The following is a 21778-nucleotide window of genomic DNA, read 5'->3' as shown; positions in this document are numbered from 1 at the left end:
CTGTAGTCCAGCAGGTGTCTGTAGGGCATATATAAAGGTCTGTTGTGGAGCAAGTGCCTTGTTACTCTATCGGGAAATGAAAGGTGGTATATACATTCCAGAAATGAAGTTGCAAAATTGTGTCAAGTAGCAAAGCATTGTTCCAGGGGCAAATGATAGGGCCGTGTATACAGATCCACCTACCTAATCTCTCCTGCAGGATATTGTTCTGCAAACACATTCCATGTGGGTGGAGGATTTGAAAAGCAGCAGGATTCAACCCTGCTGGGATCTGCTTCTCCAGGGCACGCTAGGGATGCTTGGCTGCCACTTGCCCAACTCCTCAGCCCAACAGCCCCGGATCACTCTGGGCAGCCTGATCCTCCTCCTTCTTCTCTGGCAATCACTCGTAGCCGAGTAAGATCGTCTTCCATGAACACGGTCTTGCTGTGTGTGGAGATGGCCGAAAGTACTTGAGTCCCACTCGAGATGAACAGGGGATGCAGAGTGACTGATGCTGAGTGGATTGCCCTGCCCCCCCCCCAGCACTCAACGTGTTAGCAGGGTCATTGAGAGTATCAACACAGCAGCCTCCCTGTGTCAAATTAAATTAGCAGCAAGCCAATTACCGCAACAGCTTTGTCGGCTAAGCTGACGGTGGCTGGCGCATCTCAATGTCTTCATCACAGAATGAGTGACAAATCTGGCTGCCTCTTTGCCTGGTGCCTCTGCCCTCAACTGATAGAGGATAAAAGATTCTCTTTCACTTTCCATCCCTTGGGAGACATGGGATTTACAATGGTCTCAGATTGCTATCTCTACCGCGAGACGACAGCAGAGTAATCAAACCTGACATTTAAAGGACACGAAGAGACTGCGTTTCGCTGGGGCAGGTGGAGAAAGGCAGGTCATTGCTCTGGCAGCCCTTGGAAGGTGGAAACGTGAGATCTCCCCTTTGCTGAACGGGTGGCAGGAGCCTGGGAGCCAAAGGCAGGCAGGCAAAGTTGAGTCAGATCTCCTACCCACTTTTCACACTGCACACCAAGGGTTCGCCTGAGCACGCTGAGCCTTCCCAGCTACCCAGCTTTGGTTCCGGTTCTGTTGAGACTCATCGCCTGAGTTTGCAATAAGGAGGAACGATATAAATAGCATTCCAGTCAATATAATAACCAGCACACCCATATCAACAAAATATTGAAGGCATAATGTAACATGTTAATAGAAAAGGCAGAAACCATTCAAAAACAGTTCAGTAACCCAAAATATAATAACAATAACTTTAACATGATAGACATAACATTTTTTTTTACCTACCATGTGTAGTAACAACTGCCATTATAGTAAAGCTTTAGTTTTGGGATGTCCTCCAGGGCTTCACACAAGACACATTTCATGTGATTGGTTGAACACTAATTCTGGTCATGTAAAAAGTGCTGTTAAAATGAAATAAATTACAGGCTAAAATGAGGGATAAACCTGGCTCTTATTAACTATGGGTATAAAACTGAGGGAGAAGGAGAGTAATCTTAATTATAGTTTGACATACTCTCAACTTTTATATTCTCCAATCTTGACAGTATTTGAGTACCTGCTTATCCACTCCTCTGCCTGCCCCAAAAGGCTGTGTTTCCCCCCTGGAGGATGCTTACCTGGGAGAAATTGCTGCAGTAAATGTCCTAGAGTTGGCAACACAGGTGTAGTAGAGAAAACCTTTTGGGACTGTCAAGAGACTGCCAGAAATTAGCCTGGGTCTTCTGTTCCAACACAAACAGCAAACCTCTGCTTGTAGTCTATATCTTGCCGAGTACAAAGCTTCCCTTTCTGCTCTTGAGATCCCAGTGGATTTCCTGTGGCTTCCATGTGGTCCCCGGACTATAGGAGTTTCAAAATAGCAGTAGAGGCATTGGTTTTGTAATGTTTCTGAGCTCCCGCTTGCCTCTGTGACTCCAAACAGGAAGGCACATGCTCTGTGAACGTGGATGCAGGCAGCACAGCTGCCAGAGAAACGTGGACTAACAGGAGACAAGGCATCATCCTTTGCCTCTGGGAGAAGTGCAAAAAACGAGTGCTATGTTAAGATTTAAAAAAGGAGGGAGAAGCAGCACAGCCCTGAACTCCTTGTAGCATCTGACAGTAAGACCACACAACATTGGTCCAGCTGGGTGAGGCCAAAGGTCCATTGGTATCATGTGATCCTTGGTGCAAATTTCACACACACCATGGTCAAAACTTGAGAGGGCTGCAAGCTTGTGTGCAAAAAATAAAATAAACAAACCCGTCCTCCCCTCCCTGCACACAGCAAACTTAGTGCGCCCAGTTAGGTTTGAGCATTTGCCCTGACATGCTAGGTATCTATGCAGGTGTTCTCCCCACCACCACCAATCCCCAAACAAAGCATTTAAATTTGCATGCCCACTGTCACCTGCAGCCTGAAGTGGTGCAGTCCATGGAAAGCCTCACCACTCTGTTTGGCTGATTGTATAACTGGGCCACTACTGAAAGTGGCCTCTATAAATATATGTATGTTGCATCTGTGGATTCTTACTCTGCCCGGTCTCATATGTTTAAATATTTTCTAACAGGAGCAGTTGTGCTGGTAGCATACTAGGAGTCCTGACAACTCTTGTCAGGAGAGGCATCAAATACTACAGTAAAGTCATAGCCAAACAAAGGTCACAGACGATTTGTGATTGTATCTCTGTCACTTAATATTTTATTTTTTAAAGGAGCCATGGAAGGGAGGAGTGAGCTTGATTGGAGCAGTAGCCATAGCAGGAGTGTTTAACCTTCCCCAGGACCACATCATTTTCCTTCTCTCTCTCTCTCTCTCTCTCTCTCTCTCTGTTATATACACGTTGGCCAAACTGTACTTTACGTAAAACTGAGCCTTATTGAACCTGGTGCCCTTCTCTCATCAGCTCCAGACAGCATGATGGGAATTGTAGTCAAAAAATGTGTTGTCCCAAGCCTGAGAGCTGTAGTTCATGCATTGGTAACCTTGAGGCTGGATTAAAGCAATGCACTCTGTGCGGGGCTGCCCTTGGGCCTGTTTTGGAAACTCCAGCTGGTATTGAATGTGCCTGCAAGATTGCTGAGGGTTGCATCTGGCTGACAACGAGTGACAGTATTGTTAAAGCATCTGCACTGGCAGCCCATCTACTGACTCAGGTCCAAGGTCCTTGTATTTACAAATCTTAGGTCCAGGGTACCACAGGAACCCTTGATCACTGAGATCATCCGCAGGAGTGTCATTGGTCATGCCCTGGGTTGATGTGGTTCATTGGACAACAATATACCAAGCCTTTAGTCATTTGCCCAGTCCTGTGGAATATTCTGCAAACAGAGGTTTAGCAGACACCTTCTGTTTCAACTTTTAAACTAAATAGAAACTAAATAGAACTAACTTTTCTATTCTGTCAGGCTTATGCAGGCAATTAAGAGTACGTTTTTCCGCAATAGCTAGTTTGATTTCTGATTCTATGTGTTGAAATACGTTTTTATTGCATTGATTTTTGTACAATTGTTGTAAACTGTTCTGTTGTGGGGGTTTTATGAATATGGGTATATAAATAAAATAAATAATAAAACATCTTGAGGGCACCAAGTTAGAGGAAGGCTGTAAATGTTACCACACTTTCTCTCCCCTTTCCCCACTCAAGGGCAACCTGGGGTGAGGTGGGGAGGCTGATTACGATCAGCATCGGCTTTGTGCCATGCAATCCGGGGGCGGGGGGCGGGACGGACATTCACCACCAAAGTTTGCTGCAAGAAGGAAGCCAGTGTAGTGTAGTGGTTAGAATGCAGGACTAAAACCTTGGAGACCAGGGCTCAAATCCCTACTTAGCTAGGAAGCCAGCTGGGTGACCTTGGTCCAGTCACTGCCTCTTAGCCTAGCCCACCTCACAGGGTTCTTGTGGGAATTAAACGAGGGAGAGAACCAGGTATTCCACCTTGAGCACCTTGGAGAAAAATGTGGAGTATATATGCAATAAATATACATGTGATGCAATACTGTTGAAAGCTACTTTTAAAAGACAACAGGTATGGTAAATCACTCATTTAATTCTTTCTCACACTAACTAAACTGCTGTTAGCCCTGCTGGGGCATGATAGATGTCCTTGCATTTCTTTTCTTCAGCAAGTTTAGTAGTTCTAGGGCACAGGTTTATAGTGGGTTGGAGCATTAACCTCTCCTTGTCCCCAGCACTGCTGCTCCAACTGAGAGCATCCACAGAAGAATGGAGTCAGGAGATCCAGAATGGACCTTCCATCATTTGGAGGCTCCCAAGGTGTTCCTTTGTGCTTCCCTTTATTACAGGAAAGCAGAAGTTAAAAAGAGCAGCTCAGGATTGGCATATGTGCAGTCCTCAAAACCACTCAGACGTGACAAATTCTATGGATGATTGTTGTCCTTGTGGTGAAGGGCAATTCATGGTGAATTGCTTGCATTTAAAAAAAACAAACCTGTAAAAAGAATGCCTTTTCTTTCTATCCATTTCAGATCTGTTTTGGTGCACTGGACACCATTTTTGAGGCGACACCAATGTTCGGTCAAAGTGGGAAATTGCCAGTTTCATTTCACAATGCATACCAACTATGACCGGCCTACGTGACTTGTGCTTCATTAGACCATATTTTATTTAAGAGCTACACTGAGCTGCAAGCTAGACAATGCCTTTTTAAGTTCCTGCTCCAGGAGTCCTGGCTGCTGCTTAGAGCACAGGCTTTGAAAGTAGGGGTCTTCCTTGGCCCAAACAGTTCATTCACAAATGACATTTGATTGAAGACCATTATTTGAGAGACTTGCCTTCAAGGGAATAGAGGTAATCTCCGCTCCTCTTGCTTTACTTAAAAATGTGAGAGATGGTTAACTAAAAGAAGGAGGGCACTGAAGTTCTCTGAATAAGAACTGAGATTAGTAGCTCACTTCTCCCCCCCCCCAAAGGCTTTGAGAGGGAAGAAGAATTGTGTTAAAGCAATTAAGTAAAAGGACACCATAATTAAAGTCATTGGAGCTCAATCACAGAGCTTTTGCTATTACAAACCAGGACTAAAAAGGCATGGATACTTCTTTTAAAGATGACATGGGGGGGGGGCATGTGGGGAGGGAAGGTGTGTCACCCTTACCACCAAAAATGCACATAGTGCTATGGTGCTTCAGACCATGGGAAGGGGAAAAGGGTGGCAGGCGGAAGAAGGCTGACATTGCACTCTCTGGGTGATGAAGTTGAATGCTCAGAGGAAAAAAACATGAAAGATTTCCAAGTACAGTGGTACCTTGGGTTACAGACACTTCAGGTTACAGACTCTGCTAACCCAGAAATAGTACCTCGGGTTAAGAAATTTGCTTCAGCATGAGAACAGAAATTGGGCAGCAGCAACGGGAGGCCCCATTAGCTAAAGTGGTACCTCAGGTTAAGAACAGTTTCAGGTTTAAGAACTGACCTCCAGAACGAATTAAGTTCTTAACCCGAGGTACTATCAGAGGTTACAAAGAGAAAGGAAAAATATATGAAAATAACAACAAGAGATGTGGAAAAACAATAAGAAAGGACTGTGAACATCATATGGTTAGATTTGTGGACATTAAAACAGCAGCAAGAAGCAAGAAGTTGATTGGATCCCCTTCAGAACTTGAAATATGGGTACCCCCAACAAAAATTTAAAATTCGCCTGTGTAATTTGGAATTTATGTAATTTGGTTTGATTTGATGTGATTGGTCAGTTAATAAAAAATTATTCTTAAAAAAAAAAGTTCTTAACCCGAGGTACCACTGTATTTGACTTCAACATTCAAGTCTGGCAATCGATTTGGAAGGGGGGGCAGCACTTTGGCGCTTTCCCAACAACAGCTGTGCTTACGTTTCTATTCCTTTTACTGCTTTAATACATTTGATTTCCCTCCCCCTTGCATTGTTTTTGCTGATTTAGCTGGGTTTTTTTGTTAGCGGCCCTGAGAGAGAAAAACACTGAAAAGCAAGATGTAAGTTAGCATAAGAAGAGCCCTGCTGGATCCACCCAAGGCCTGTCTAGGCCAGCATCCTGTTCTCACAGTGGCCAAGCAGATGTCAGTGGGAAGCCCCCGAGTAGGACCCTCCTCTCACCTGTGATTCAGCAAGGGGCATTCAGAGGCATGCTGCCTCCGAGAAGGAAGACAGAACACAAGCATCATGGCTAGCTGCTGCTGATTGCCTTTCCGTCAGTGAATTTGTTTAATCCTCTTTTGAAGCTGTCCAAGATGATGATGCCTTGCTTTTTATATAAATGGACAGTCTCTGTGATAGGGCAACCTGAGAGGTAGTGAGTGACCCAGAATCAGCCAATGAGCTTCACAGCTGTATCCAGGTCTCTTCTCAGCGTAGTAGGATCCAGACGTTAGGGGCTACAATTTCCATCTTCTGCCCCACAGGACTGCTCTGGTTCCAGTCTCATGGTACATATAAAAAAAGGACAATCCCTTCCTGAGAGGAAAAGGCCCAGGAGGTGGGGGTGGAAGAAGGAGGCCTCCCCCCCCCCGGCCTCCTCCAAGCTAATAATATTGCCATAATTTTATGAGGCATTAAAAAACAGGCGAGGATAACAGATGCTTTTAAGACACTGTTATGGGTTTGTGCGATTTGATTACTGCTTTGCCTGAAGTGCTGCCTGACAGGAGTCAATGATTTGACAGAAATGCCCTTAATGTTCCTTTAGCGGCAGCCAATGCTCTCATGAATAAGCAAAGCGTGGGATCCGAGACCAGCATTTTGCAAGGCTGCAAGAGAAAAGCAGGCAGGGCTTGTTTTGGTTTTGCACATTGAACTTTGGGGACAGAAGCTAAAGCTCTGTGAGGTGAAATGGATCTTTCACTCTCTGGCAATCTGCTGCTCCACTGTGGGCATCCCTTGCTCCCAGTATAATCTACTTGTCTATTTAGTAAACAAAGTTATGAAAGATGGTGTTGAAGCTCTACAGCAGCCTTCACCAACCCGGTGCCCTCCCACCAGACAGAATGTGCTGGCTAGGGCTGATGGGAGTGGTAGTCCAAAGGATCTTGAGGGTACCAGGTTGGCGAAGGCTACTGTAAGACTACAATGGGGAAACTCCAGGCCTGCAGATGTTGCTGGACTGCAGGTCTCAACAGCCAATCAGCATTTATTTAAGATTGTAAGAGCAGGAGGGTAACCTGAACATGCATTTGCAGAACAAGCACATTAGAAAAACAAAGTGGAACCTTAAATGCCATTTATTATTATGGCATATGCCAATGTGGGTTCAAGTCTTCTTCCTCAGACTCAAGTAGACTCCAGCCCGTGAAAGCTTATGCCATAATAACATTTCAACTTTTTTTTTTGTCTGCTGCAAAAAAACTTAACATGAGTACCCCTCTGGGAAAAAAGAAATCTTTAAACAGCATTGTATCATGTCAGCATAGCCTATGTTAAGCCAACAAATACGGAAACATGTACAATGCTCTGTTTTAAAAGCAATGGGGTGAGGAAGTGTCTGGCATACACTCCAAAAGCCAGCTCTGAACACGGAATTTGCATAAAGGGTATTAGGAAGAAAGCAGGTGGTAATGTGGTTATATAGCACTGAACTAGTAAAGCAGGGCTCTCTCTCTCTCTCTCTCTCTCTCTCTCTCTCTCTCTCTCTCTCTCTCTCGTGTGTGTGTGTGTGTGTGTGTGTGTGTGAGAGACAGAGAGAGAGAGAGAGAGAGAGATCCTAACAGCAAAGCACCTTGGGAGGCCTCCATTTTATTACTGCAGAGAATGAGTCAGGAATTTTATAGGCTGCTGCAGTTGCTTGTTAAATCTCTGCTTCTGCCATTGTTGCCTTAACCGCGGCTCGCAATGGCAAAAATTGTACTTGGGGAAAAGAGGAGCATTGGAAAGTGCTCTGATCTCACCTTTGGAGAAAGGGAAGCCTAAACAACAGTGATGGTGCCCCTCCACTGACCCCAAACATAGCCTACACCTATGGGAACTCTTACCAGTACAGCTCAATTCATACATCACATCAAATCATGCTTAAGGAATCTTAACTATGTTAAGAGTGATGCAATGAACTGACAAAGTGCAGTTGCACATGGATGTATTTGCAAATTAGGGAGGGTTTGCAAAGTGGTGGGTGTTCACTGTGGCTTGGTGGGAAATACGCATGTCACAGCTGTTGTTTCTGCTTCCAGAGCCCACCATACCTACAGACCACAAATGGAATATTTAAAGGAGAAGAAAAAACTCGCCCTCATAGTTGCCCTGGGAGAGCAATTTTCTGGATGCTGTTGTGGTTGGGAAAGGTTAGCCCTCCTCTGTCCCTGTGCTGAAGTTTGGCAGATACAATTAAGACCAAATGAAGATATAGCTGCACATGATGCATTAAGCGTAACATATAGTTTCTCCCATAGACGGACATCAGAATAGAACCAATTGTCGGACACAGCACACTACTGGTCTTCAGTGAGAGGGATATACATTCAGCCTCCGGGGCTGAGGTTCCCCATGCTTGCTTTAGAGATTCTGACCAAGAGAATCTCTGCCTTCCATCTAGAAAGTTTTTGAATGGACATGTTAGTGAGAAAGGCTAAATATAGATGTTACCCATGAATGTAGAACGCATACAGAACAGATATTTTCTCAGGATCACACTCCCATTTTGCACCATTCAAGTTTAATGACAATTAGTAATGACACATTTATAAATTCTACTTTTCACCATAATAGTACAACCAGTGACTGGCTAATGCTTTAGGTAGACAAGATATGTAATGTTGTCATAAGGCAAGATATATTACATTTGTATTCACTGGCGTCAGAAAGAGTAGAAGGCATTAATATCAAATGACATGAAGTATTTTTTTAACCAAAATAATACCAGTAATATTAATCAGAAAAAAACTACAAACCAAACAACATCTCAAGTACAAACATTACAGAATTCAGATACCAGTTTGCGTCCAGCAGTTAAGAAATAACTTTGAAGAAAGTCAAGATGTGTGGAAATAAATAACAAAAAAAGTTATACTATCACAACAGGAACATGTTGCTAAATAAGGACTCTTCTCTAAGAGCTAGTAATTTGGGCATAACACACCCAGAGGCTTTTCTGTGCAAATCCTGCTGAAATGAATAGTAGCTTCAGGACTGAACGTGCTCCTGTACACACTTACCTGGGAGTAAGCCCCAGAGGACCCACTCTTGAGTAGACCTGCACAGGATTTCAGTGCTATGATGACTAGTGAGATAACTACTTTAAACTAGGCTAATTGGTTTCAAAAAGCAGAATGTTGTCCTCAACCCCAGAACCAAATTACTGTGTTTATATAAATGAAACAAAGCTTTGTGGTCCAATCCTATGGATGTAGATTCAGAATGACATCCCACTTACTTCACCAGGACTTATAGCTGCTGTGGGCATGGGACTGGATCAGAAAAATTCACAGGGCAACCCCAATACCTGTGTACCCATAAGGAAGCCCCTTTGAGTCCAATAAGGCTTACCTGCAGCCAGGTAACTGAGTACAGGATCACAACCTTAGCTTTGTCTGTCAAATACACTTTTGTAACCTTGGGATAGGCTTGCAAGACTTAGCCTGTGAGGCCGGAGTAAAAAAACAACAAAAACTATTTGTCCAATATAAAAGTGTTCAATATTAAAATTAGTAATTTTAGTCATTGCTACAACAGTGGATGATTGCCAGATTATTTTTGTCTAGCATTAGCACTATCCACAGTACACACACACACACACACAAACACACACACACACACAGGATATAATAGGACTATAAATCCATATTATCAAAAAGGCAACAATGCATTTTGCATTGTAGAAAGGATCTTGTTTACCTTTCCTGGAGAGAAAAAAAATCAGTTTTCTACAGCACCCTACTGGTGTCTGCTTGAGTGTTAAGACTAATTGCGCTGCTCTTAAGCTTTCTGAACCCTTTGCTGTAGGGAATCACAACACAGAAACACTTAACCCCTTGACAACTTCAAGAAAATAAATTTAAAATGTAAGTTCAACAACAGAGCTTGCTGTACAATTGTATGCAAGTTTACTTCGGAGTATGTCTCCCTGTGTTCAATAGAACCAAGTATACATGCACAGAGCTGTAGTCTTAAAAGTGCTTAATTGCAATAGGGTCATGTCCTTTTCAAGTCCTCTCTCTTTTTTAAATAAAAAAACTGAAACACAGAAGGTGACTAGATTATTGCATAGAAAAAGCATTGGTAAATATATGCTTTTATTTTTAGAGATGGTATGTTTTGTGGAACTATGTTTAACTAGAACAAAGGCCAAGCATTCCAAAGTTGCACAAATTACGTTTAAATGGAGAAAAGTTTACCTATGCTCTTTGGAACTGCTAGTGTACATACCATATTTCTAAATACATTTACTCCTTTTGCATGCTAACTTTTAGTCAATGACAAGACAATGCTAATGTTTTATGGTTTTGTGTAAATAACTCTTTACAGAAAGTTAAGCTAATCATTAAAGAAATATTCCCCCCCCCCAAAAAAGGGCTACAAAGGACAAGATCACAGCTACCACACTTGCAATGGGCTATGTGACAAACGGACTTGTGATTCAGCCTTTCCCACGACACACAGGGTGCACACAAGATACACTTACGACAGAAGTTTATTCAAGTTTTGCATAAGAGTCGTGCATATCAATTAAAAATGTAAAAGCAAATTCCTTCAGAGAAGAACTTCCTCTTTGTGTGAATGCTAAAAAATGTGCAAGAGAAATAATACCCACCCAGGAGTGCCAATGCAGCGTAAGATTACAACACATTTGTAAAATAAACTCTGCACAGAATCAACCCCATAAAAAAAACCTAAGATTTGATTACATATGTGTGTGTGTGTAAAAATACATCTGCATAAGAGTTGTGCAAATATATATTACGCTATGATCTATATATATATTTTTTATGCTCAATATATGAATGTGGTTTATAGAGATGCACAAAAAGACATTTCTCACCGCTACATCTTTCACTACAAAAAAAGCAAAAGTTTAAAAGCCCGTTGGGCTTTTGAAAACACTGGCTCAAATGTCCAAAGGACATTGTTCTGACAGCAGGATGGGGGAAAACGCTAGTCCAGTTTCTGTGTTTACGATATAAACTCATCCTGAAGCCATAAAACATATTCTTTAAGAATTAAGAAAAGCATTTAAGGACCACATCCAACGTTGTAGTGATTATCCTTGGAAGGCACCTAAACAATCTGAATTCACTGTGGGTTGACTTCTTTTTTGAGGATATAGATTTTGCAGATTTTTGCCTGCGAGCCTCATCAACCCATGCTTCAGCTGGCTGATAAAAGAACAATGTTATGCATGAACAAACATTTGTTCATGTGGTAGTTTATGAGCAAAAGCAACTGGGTAGCTCCCCTTTCGATAAGCAGCATAGGGGTGCAAGAGCAGGAGCTCTCAAATCACTTTTACATAGCTAAGAGAAGCTCATGTTAAAGAGCATAATTTATATAGGGAGGTAGAGAGGGGGCACTCTATATTTTAATTACTCTTTTAAAAGCAATGCTCATGGGTTGACAATACATTTAGTTTAAAAAGGAGCAGCTAAAATCTTTACCTGAGTGCTGTATTTGTTGAGAGCGTTACTAAAGGTTTTCTATATGGATGAAAGGAACCAGGCGAAATATTGCACATTTCAATAAAACATGGCACATTTCATAAAGCTACATCATTACGCTGGCAGTAAGCTTATGAACACAAAAGCTAAACTACAAAGCATCTACAATGAGGAAACGCACACACTTCGGCTACCTGCTAAACCCATGGATTTCAAACATTCCACCTTCAATATGGCACATCTCGCGGTCATCTATTACAGAGCCCCCACTTGGCTACAAAAGGATTCTGGAACATTCTCTAGGGCACCCACACATTCATTCGTCGCCAGCAGTGTTGCAGTTAGGTAATTTCAGACTCTGGACTTAATGGAAGTCCACTTTAGAAGCAATGTGCATTACTTCACACTGTGGTGAGCCAATTGCACCTGCGGTTTAAGATCTCAAAATCCTGCCCTGACAGCTCTCTCCTAGCCAGATATTTTGGCCCTCACTGCTGCCCCTCATGGGCTGAGCAACATACCCAGCATTCCTCAGAGGCTCTATGCTGTGTGAGTGAAGATTAGTCATGGTGAACAAGCTGTCTTTATCTGGGAAGCTTGCCTGCTATTGCTTCCTCTTCATGGAGGAATCCCTTATAATCTTCCAAGGAAGCTAAAGGGTTTCACAGATTCAAACCACTGCTCAACATTCTTTTTGGAGGAAGACATTCTAATGCTATGAGGAAAGGATGATTGGCGTGCGCTGGTTTGTGTTAAGATTAAGACAGATACAGCAGACAGTTTCTCTAAAAATATATTGCATTTAAAAACACTCATGTTTCCTTCCAGGGGAAAAATATATAGATCTATTATATATATATATATATATCTATTAGACTCTACCTTGGCAATATATAGCTTTATAGCTTTGCTTTATGAGAGTACTGTACACATTTGGTTCACATGAATAACTGGCTCGTACCTGGGTCCACAGAAGTTACAGTCAACAAAACCAGGTTTAAGTGTAGCTCCTTGAAAAGCTGTCAATATACAGAAAAGTGCTGCTCGCTGCTCTGTAGGTAACACCACTGAGTTCTAGCTCATTTATCTATCACAGTGCTAGGCAGCAACCTCTTGTAAGCATTTGACTACACACAGACTGCAGCAATATACATACACACAAACACACACAGAATTTGTTTTTAAAAGTGCTCCTCGTCAGTGTTACAGGGTTCTTAGCAGTGCTTAAAAGAAACTATTTTACTAATGCTCTGTATACAAATAATAGGACGTGTCACTGATACAATATATTGGACTGCTAAGTATTAATGTTGTTGGCCAGCTTTGGTCTCCTTCTCTGGAAAGTAAAGCACAGATCTGCAGCAGTTCCCTGCCTGCTGCCCTGCACTTGAACATATACAGACTGTAGCTAGCTGTTACTTTTAGTTGTTTCCCATATATTCTCTTGGAAAACTGCTGGTTGCAATTTACATGCTGGGAACCCGATCCTGAAAATGTTTGCATGTAGGCTTAAAAATATAAGCATGGGCTCAGAGCATGTTTGAGTATGAAATCAGCCCTACCAGCTCACTTACTAAAAAAAGATTGCTGGGAGATCAAGAGACCCAATCCAGATTAAGTAACTTGAGCAACCTAAGTGGTCCGAAGACTCTTTCCGGAAGAAAAAGGGGAGGGGAGGAAAAGCACTGCCACCCCCTCTGAATACAGTTAGCACACAAGCTTAAAGCATGTGCTGGACCAAAAGCCAAGTATCTCAAAAGAATATTTGTTTCTAGGCTTGCTCCACGTATTATCATGCACACATAAATCCACTGACATTTGGAAAGCTACTGTAAGCGTTGGAGAGATACTGTTAATGCGAGTACACAAGCAGCAGCAGCACACAGCTCTCAAATAGTGCAACCTTTCCGCCCCCTTCCTAGTGTTGCTCCTGAGCCTTCAGAGGTGGCCAGGTTCAGAGAAATTAAGCAGTCAAGCTGTTCCTATCATTGCATCAGGACAGGATATCACTGGGCATTTACTAGTGCCCGTGTCCCAGTGGAAGGCTCAGCCTCTGAATTCTCCTTGCTGTTGCTGCTTGTTGCTGCCACTGACTAGAGCAAAGGGAATGAACAGGAACTCCTGCATGCCCCTTCCAATATGGTATACACCGGGTCAAGAGGGAGCTGCAACTGAATGGGCAGTGGAACTGCGGTGAAGAAGTGGAGAAGGGGGCTCACTGAGAACATCTTGTTCAACTGCCCCCCACCCCTCAGAAACAGACTGTTGCCATGCCAGGAACTGTACCCACTTGCTTAATTTCTTATTGGCGTTAAAGGCACAGGCACAAAACAAAAAAAGGCGGCAACGCTGCTGCAAGGATATCCTTTAGAAACACAGAATTTAAAACAGCGGCATGAAGCATGATTGTTATTTGCTGGGCATTAACTGACTGGTGCAGTGCTGCGATTCTGCATTCAGTCTCCCTACCCAAAGCAACAGCTGTGAGAACGGCTGTTTTTCAAAACAGCTCCAAAGATGCCGCCATGCTCAAACTACTAGAATATATTTTGCCTTTACAAGTTGCTTTATATCCCTCTCATAACTGCAAATTATTTGTACCATGTGTAGTTTTTTTCTGCTTAAAAACTTACATTAAGCCAAAAGCCCTCCCTTCCTAAGAACGTTGGTCCTGATATGAACAGGCAGCAATCAAAGGTGAGTTTCAAAAATAGCAGCATAAGGAATATTTACAAACTTATTTATTCTTATAGCCTAGGAGCATAGGAAGCTGCCATAGGCTGAGTCATATCACTAGTTCATCCAGCCCACGACCGTCCACAATGACCAGCAGTGGCTCTCCAGGGTTTCACACAAGGGTCCCAGCCCTTCCTGAAGATGCTGTGGACTAGAGACCTTCTGCATGCCAAGCAGATGCTCTAGCACGGAGCTAACACAGCAGCCTGCCGTGTGCTTGACTTTTTCTGCAGTCCAGGGCAAGCAGAATTGCTTGGCATCTCTTAGGTTGCCATGCATGGCTGCTGCATCATCAGAAGTGGTGCCGACTTGGTCAAAGGCCAAGCAACTCTCCCTCCATGAGGAATAGCTAGCAGGCTGCACTGAATAAGGGCTGAAGAATTTCCAAGGAGAAAAGAAAGGAGATGGCTTGCAAAAATAAATAAATCTGAATGTCATTCCATTAAAATATTCCATTAATTTTGCTCTCTTGTCTTAAGGTGCAAAGAAGTGACCCAAACATAAATAAATAAACACAAAAAGACCCAGGTCACAATCCGCTGGAGAGTTCAGCCCCGCTGAAATGTCTCCTGCATCTCCGAGGAGTGCAACAGGAAAATTCCTCAGTGGATTATTCTCCCTCTTGACAGTGTCAGTGGCCCAGGCTCTATTTGTGGATATATTTTGTGCCCATCCATTGTGGGAGGGATTTTGATAAGGGTATAAAGTCAACGCAACCAATGTCCATTGCAGCTAAGTCAATGGACTTAAAGTGAGGTTTAAGTTCTCACTTAAATTTATCCACCATCTTGCAACATACCTGAATAACAATCAAGATAAGGCCTCTTTTCTTCAGAAAAGCACACATGATTCACCCCGAGCCATCTCACTTGAGTCAACAGGATTACAACTCATCACATCCCTGATAAGATATAGGGCAGGGGTGGGGAACATTTGACTCTCCAGATGTTGCTGAGCTCTCTCTCCCATCAACCGTGGCCAACATGGCCAATAGTCAAGGCTGAAGGGTGTTGAAGTTCAACACCATCTGGAGGGCCAAAGGTTCCCCATAAAAGGGTTTCCATAAAAGGAACATCTGCACTACCTCTGTACTGTACTGAGGGGGGGGGGAATGAAAATTCAACACAGTATTTCTTCTATGTGTCCTTCCACACATAACTAAAAACAAACAGGAAGATTCTGATTCTAATTTCCAGAGGGGAATAGGGTACAGCTAGATGGCATCTGATGGGAAAGCCCTTGCCTAAAGAAAATTCTCATTCAATTCCTTTTCACTCTGTTTTCCAAATGTCAATACTTTTTTTTCATTTATCCACATAACTCGGACCTTTGGTTTGCGTGTTATACTCCCCTATGCAGTTCAAAAGTAACACATAAACATGGCTTTAGCGCTATGTGGAAGAAACGTCATGAGCCCGGGTGAAATGATGGATTTGTGCACTCTCCCCCAGGGATGAGCAAGTATGTGACAGTGCTTTCTTTCAATCTCCTGCTATAATACATTCTATGTTATTTTCATTAACAGATGCACTTTACCCTAGTATGTGCATTTTTGTTCACATTACATGTCTGGGGAACTGTTCTGCAAAATTCATTGAAGTGTGAATTTCAAAGGATGGCTGCATTTCAGTTTGCAGATTGTTGTGGAAAGTACAGATGAGGTATGTTCACCTTGAAATGAGAAAGGAATTGGATTTTGTCCTCATCCTATTCTTCCACCACTGTCTCTTATTCTTATTCACACAGGTGGGAGGACTTTTGCTGAGTTTTGTTTTGCCTCCACAGAAACTCAGTTCAGTGTTATGTACAAACCAGGGACCCTGCTTTACAACAAATAAACAAGCAAGTTTCATGACCAATATTCTTGGTTGGTACATAAAGCTAAGCCAATGTTTTTTTTGTTTAAAGCAAATCTAAACTTGATAGAACTGCTCCTTCCAACTGCAGGGGTGGAAGAGTGCATAAGCATGATGCTTCACTCTGGCTCATAGAGACTCATATCCATGTAGCACTAAATCATGGTTTAGTGTTATGTGTGGACACAGCCATTGTTTCCCATCCAACTTAAACATGGCTATACTGCATGCATTTCATGATAATAGTGGTTCACAGCATACAGAAGCTTCAGCAGTGACAGAATAACTCAAAGACATCTTTACAGGAAAACCAGTTGCTCACCAAGAGTGCACATTTTGATGAAGCCAAAGACTGATGCACACACAAAGAGAACACCTAAGTTTCAGTGGACTTTTAATAGGCTGATCCAGAAAGCAAGGCTGGAAAAAATATTTCAAAATCGTAAGCAATTACCCAAACTGTTAGGTGCCAGTCCTGAGAGAGCTCAGGAAAACATTCAGTTCCCAAAGTGCCAGCATCAGATTCCTGTGGACAAGTGTTCAAGCTAAGAGGAAGCCATAACACCATCAGCTGGGTACAGGATTTGTACAGTCATTTGGAATCAGCAGAACAACTGTTAGAGCACACATGCTTTCATTTTCAAATTCTTGGCCTAAGTCTGCAAGCACACTGACTTGAGACTAAGCCTCAATGCCCTTGCATCAGAACACATATACATAGGCCCAGGTTGCAAGCACAGCCAAAAAGCAGGTTAGGCTGTATGCTTTTTTCACCATTTCCCTTGGGTGTTGTATCCTTTCTGATGCAGAACAGTTGTTTGCTTTTTCAGTCACAATTGGGACAATCTCAGGTAGCCTAAGCACTTTGAAATCTGAAATAATTATTCAGCCATCTGCAGCGCCAGTGCCTCAAAATTTGATTCCAGCACCTAAAAATGGCAACACGCTTAGGAATTGGAAATAGTTTTCCAGTTCTGCTCCAAATACCTAGTCAAAACTAGTATCAAGCCACTGGTTTACACATCTTGCCACTCTGTTACAGTCTGGTGTAATATCCTAGTTTGTTATACTACAAGCAGCTGTTTCATAACAACTGAGAAAAAAGGAGGAAGCTTACAGTGTAAGAAATCATTGCCCTTGCAAGTTATTACAACACTATTTTCCCGTACTTTGCCTGCAAGTTGTTCCTCTGACGGAAGCTTGAAACAGCTCCTCCCCTCCCCCCAATATATTTCTCAAAATATAAAATATAAACCATCTGCATTTAACCTGGAAACACACAATTTTGAAAATATCATCTGATGGTGTATATAAATAAGGGAACATATTACAATTCAAGACACAGCAAGTGAAGAACGGCAGAGGAGAAGGTACCCGCATGAGAACAGGAGACAAGGTCTCGTGGTTCAGACCAGCTTGAGGAAGAGAAGGCGGTGGGGCTTGAGTAAGTCAGGTGGTCTTCCCTGATCTGGAAATAAACCTCACTGGATAACCTCTCAAAAGCAGACACATACAAAACCCTCAGTGGAACTGCGAGAGCAGCGCTGTGGTCTGCTGAATTCTAGCGATGAACAGACCACATCCCTACAGACTGGGATTTCTGTGCAGATTCTTCTCACATCATGGTGAACTGAAACCACCCAGACCTAAACACATTTCACTAGGCGATACAAGTGGACGTGCAGATCATGTGTGTTCCCCAACCCCCCCCCCAGCAGCTTGAGCCTGGCTCACCCCTCCTCCCCCATTCGAGATGCAAACAAATCAATTGTACTGATTCAGTAATCTGCATTGCCCTTTCCCACTGCTTCAGGCAGGCTACCTGCCATCTTTTGAAAGATACTGCTTGCACATTGATTAGCTTAAACGCATATTCACTCCCTCTTTCCTCTTTTTAAAAAGAGGAGCAGATTTGTTTCTTTTTCTTGCTGAAAACCTATTTCAGCGAAAAGGGGAAATGTGGGCTAGTGATGTCACTTAGCTTTCAGCCAATCAGCACTGTGCACAGCCAGCTCTTGCTGCAAGTTGCAGGCTGGTTCTCCCTGATCCAGATATGGGAGAAGATTCTACACTTAAGCAAAATGCAGCGAGTGAGTTTCTACAGTGAATGCTCTGTTCATGGTATAATGTATGTCACCTACTGTACAGTACTCCTCACTGAGGAAGCTAACCTATGTCTGGGCTGGACAGCCTCAAACTGCTGGAATGTCTCATATGATGGGAGTGTCTTTTTGAAATCCCTACACACAGAAAGCTAGCATGTGGGAGGGGGTTGTATCATAACCTTCTCTCTGACATGCCAATTTTCATGGTGGAGGGATTTCTTATTTTCAAAACAGGAGCATTCCATCCTGCAGTACTAGGTGTTACTATACCCAGAGATTGCTCTGCGTGAGTACTAAGCTGGAGTTGTCATGGTGCTTACCTCCCGTTAAATATCTAATTAGAACTGCAAGCCTCCTTGCCAAGAGAGATTTGATCAAGGCTGGTTGGAGGGCAACTCAAAGGTGGTTGGAGATGGACAAACAAACAAAGCTATTACCTATTGCAATCCAATGGAGGTTAATTTGGAAAGGGGACTTTAGGACTCTTGTTTTCCACATCCACTGGCCATAAGGAAAGATGAGCATAACAGAGAAGAGCCACCCCACGGCTCTGCCTTTAACGACGGATCATTTTCCTCCTCGGTCCTCACAGCCTTATCCTAAAAGAAACTCTCCTGGGTGTCGCCATATCCCTTGAGGGAAAGGAGCCTGCTGCTCTCCGCCAAGGTGGAGAGGAGGCCCCTCGAGCCGTCGGAGAACCTCGGCGGGGCGGCCGGCGCGCCTCCTTCCTCAGATGAAGTGGATCCAGGCGCCGGCGCCCGGCTCGTGGCCCGTGGCGGCCGCCGGCCTCTGCCTGGCGCGCAGCCGGTAGTTGTGGCCGTCGTTGTTGTCCCAGTACTCGGCGTCGGCCACGCGGTAGCGCACGGCGAACTCCAGCAGCGTGGTGCCCGCGCCCACGGGCAGGTGGAAGGCGAAGCGGTCGCTGTGGCCGTTGGGCGGCGGCGGCAGGTAGGCGGCGGGCACCTCGTTGCAGCTGGCCCAGCGGTTGAGCGTGTAGCGCACCGACACTTGCTTCTCGTAGGCCACGTTGAGGACGCGCACGGCGCCGCGCAGCCCCGACGCCTCGGGGCGCACCCACTCCAGTCTCACCTTGTGCTGCCGGACGCGCTCGGCGAAGCCCGCGCTGGCGCCCGGCTGCGGCGGGAAGAGCGGCTCCAGCACCGGCGCCGGCGGCCCGAAGAGCACCGGCTCCAGCTCGCCCAGCGACGGCGGCTTGCGCGTCTTGAGCAGGTCGGCGGCGCGCGGCGGCAGCGGGAAAGGCGAGGCGGGCAGCGGCGCCGGCGGCACCCGCGGCACGTCGGCCTGGCAGAAGTGGCGCACGGCGATCAGCTCCAAGCCCAGCGAGTCGGCGAAGCGCACCGTCTTGCGGCGGGACGGGCTCTGCTGCAGCGCCGGCCGTAAGCCCCGCTCGCCCGGCGTGGGCAGAGACTTGGCCCGGCGCCGGAGGGTCGGGCTGGGAGGCACCGAGGGCAGCGTGGGCTCCCGGCCGCGGGAAGAGGGCGACGCGGGCGGAGGAGAGGTCGGCGGCGACGGGGAGCGAGGGGCGGGCAGCGGGGGCGGCTTCGGGGGGGCGACAGCCGCTGCCGCCGCCTCTGGGGTCACCGGCGGGGAGGGCGGCGGCGGCGAGGAGCAGGGCGGCGGAGACGGCGACAGCGGCCCCTCGACGGGCTCGGGCTCCGGGCTGCAGCCGCCCTTGCACTGGTCGGCTAGGCTGCCGTAGAGGCAGGCGCTGCAGCTGAAGTTGCGCGGGAGGTAGAGGCGCGGCGGCGGCGTGGGCACCGACGCGTGCACGGAGCCGGCCTTGTCCATGGCGGCGGCAGTGGCGGGGCGCTCTCCTCGGAGGGGGCCGTCGGGCAGGAGCCTCCCTTCACGGCGGCGGCGGCTACAGCCGGCTCTCCGGCGGCGCCATGGCGCGCCTGGGCACCTTTCCCGCTACCTCGGGGCTGGGCTGCGGGGCTCACCTTGGCCGGCTTGCAGACGCGACGGGTCACGATCCAGCTCGGAGCCCCTGGCGGCGCGGCGCCTCTCCTCTCTCTGGGTGCTGGGAAGACGTTCCTCTCGTTCGCGCCCGCGGGAACAACCGAGCGCGCACGTCGCTGCTGTGACCGTGAGTTGCCCGCTGAGCTCCGCGTCTGGCGGTGGCAGCCCTACTCCCGCAGACCCCGGCACGGTGGAGGGGGAGACCACCGTGACGCGCCGCGGCTCCCGGGCTGCGGCTGACGTCGTGGAGTCATGCAGCCGCCGCCGCAGCAAAATATACGCATCCCGGGCCTCGTGTCATCTTTCCAATTCATCACCGCTCCGCTCTCCGCCCCTTCATCTCCGCCTCGCCTGCTCGCTCCTCTGCCCCCGCCGCCTCCCTCCTTGTCATCTCGGCTCACGATCAAACCGCCCCCCCTGCAAACTGTGACGATTGTGCCACCCGCCTTCCTTCCTCTTCTTCTTCCCCCTCACCCCCCCCGCCGTGTCCTTAAGTACTTGATCCCAAAGCAAAGGGAGGGGGCGGCGGGAGGGATTCCCCCGGAGAAGGCTCCCTCCCTCCCCGCTCCAGTCTGTTACCGGAATAGCAGAATCAAGGCTCCCTGGGAAACCTAAGTCCGCGGCGGAGAGGAGATGCAGCTGGCTTGCGCACCGGATCTGGCAGCGTAGATTTAAAAAGGAGGAAATCCAGTTTAATCCCATGTAATGCATTTTTCAATAAATCGGCCGCGCTCGGGAGTGCAGAGCTGCTCAGTCACGGTCAAGAACAAAAGGTACTCATTAGGCGCCGAATGAGCTTGATTGGTTCCATTTTCTTGAAAGAAAGTTAATTATGGTTTTAATAAGGAAGATCAGGGGAGGAAAATAATGCTAGTTCAATGGGAGCAGAAGGAATTTTGTCACCCGTTCAATATTCCTCGGTTAAATATAATGCAGCCTCCGTGTTTTGATTTGTGAAGGAGATTTATGGAAATTGCATAAATAACGGAGAAACTAATCCTGTATTACAGTGAATGGGAGCAACTACGTGACCTGTGCTTGACTAAGCATAGGAAAGACCAAGCATCACTGCCATTTTGATGTATCTCTGAGTTAAGATTGTTGTCGTTTCCACCCGAACCCTTAATCTAACAAAAAAAAATTTAAACAGGATTCAGGCAGTGGACTCTGGAGGTGGCTAGAGCAGCAATAATTATGGAAGAAAGAGACGTGACAACAAAGGCATTCCATATTATCTTCTATAATAGTGCAAATAACAACAAACCAAAATATCACTAAGTAGGTTTCTTATCCGCCATTCCTGATCTAAATGCACGTATCAGAGGCAGATTTAGGGGTGCATGATCAGTTTGGTGGCACTGGGTGTGGAGCCTTGGGAACGCCACAAATATGCTTTGGGATGGAGTGTCAAATTTTGGCACTGCACAAAAAACTATAAAGGGTTAGCCTAGTCCTGTGTTCAGAGTCTTCAATTGCCTGAAGTTTATGCTGGTCATCTGCCAGAGGGAAGAAGGAAAGATTGATGATTTTAGGCTGAT

At 45.6% G+C, this 21778-nt stretch overlaps 1 protein-coding gene across 1 annotated transcript; it reads right to left on the bottom strand.

Annotated features, from left to right (window-relative positions):
• Positions 1–8606: 8606 nt before the first annotated feature.
• Positions 8607–21778, bottom strand: LOC309375031 (protein phosphatase 1 regulatory subunit 3E-like). Its single transcript, XM_081920406.1, has one exon. The coding sequence runs from the start codon at positions 20067–20069 to the stop codon at positions 18990–18992; it is 1080 nt and encodes a 359-aa protein (XP_081776532.1). The 5' UTR covers positions 20070–21778; the 3' UTR covers positions 8607–18989.

This window comes from Podarcis melisellensis (assembly GCF_964234715.1).
Source record: "Podarcis melisellensis genome assembly, chromosome: 8".
Classification (NCBI taxonomy): Eukaryota; Metazoa; Chordata; class Lepidosauria; order Squamata; family Lacertidae; genus Podarcis; species Podarcis melisellensis.
Note: the sequence above shows the minus strand (reverse complement) of the source record. Positions and strands in the feature narration are given on the sequence as shown.

What these genes read in the sequence shown, in the direction of transcription:
- LOC309375031 (XM_081920406.1), bottom strand. Translation starts at nt 20,069, where the DNA reads ATGGACAAGGCCGGCTCCGTGCACGCGTCGGTGCCCACGCCGCCGCCG.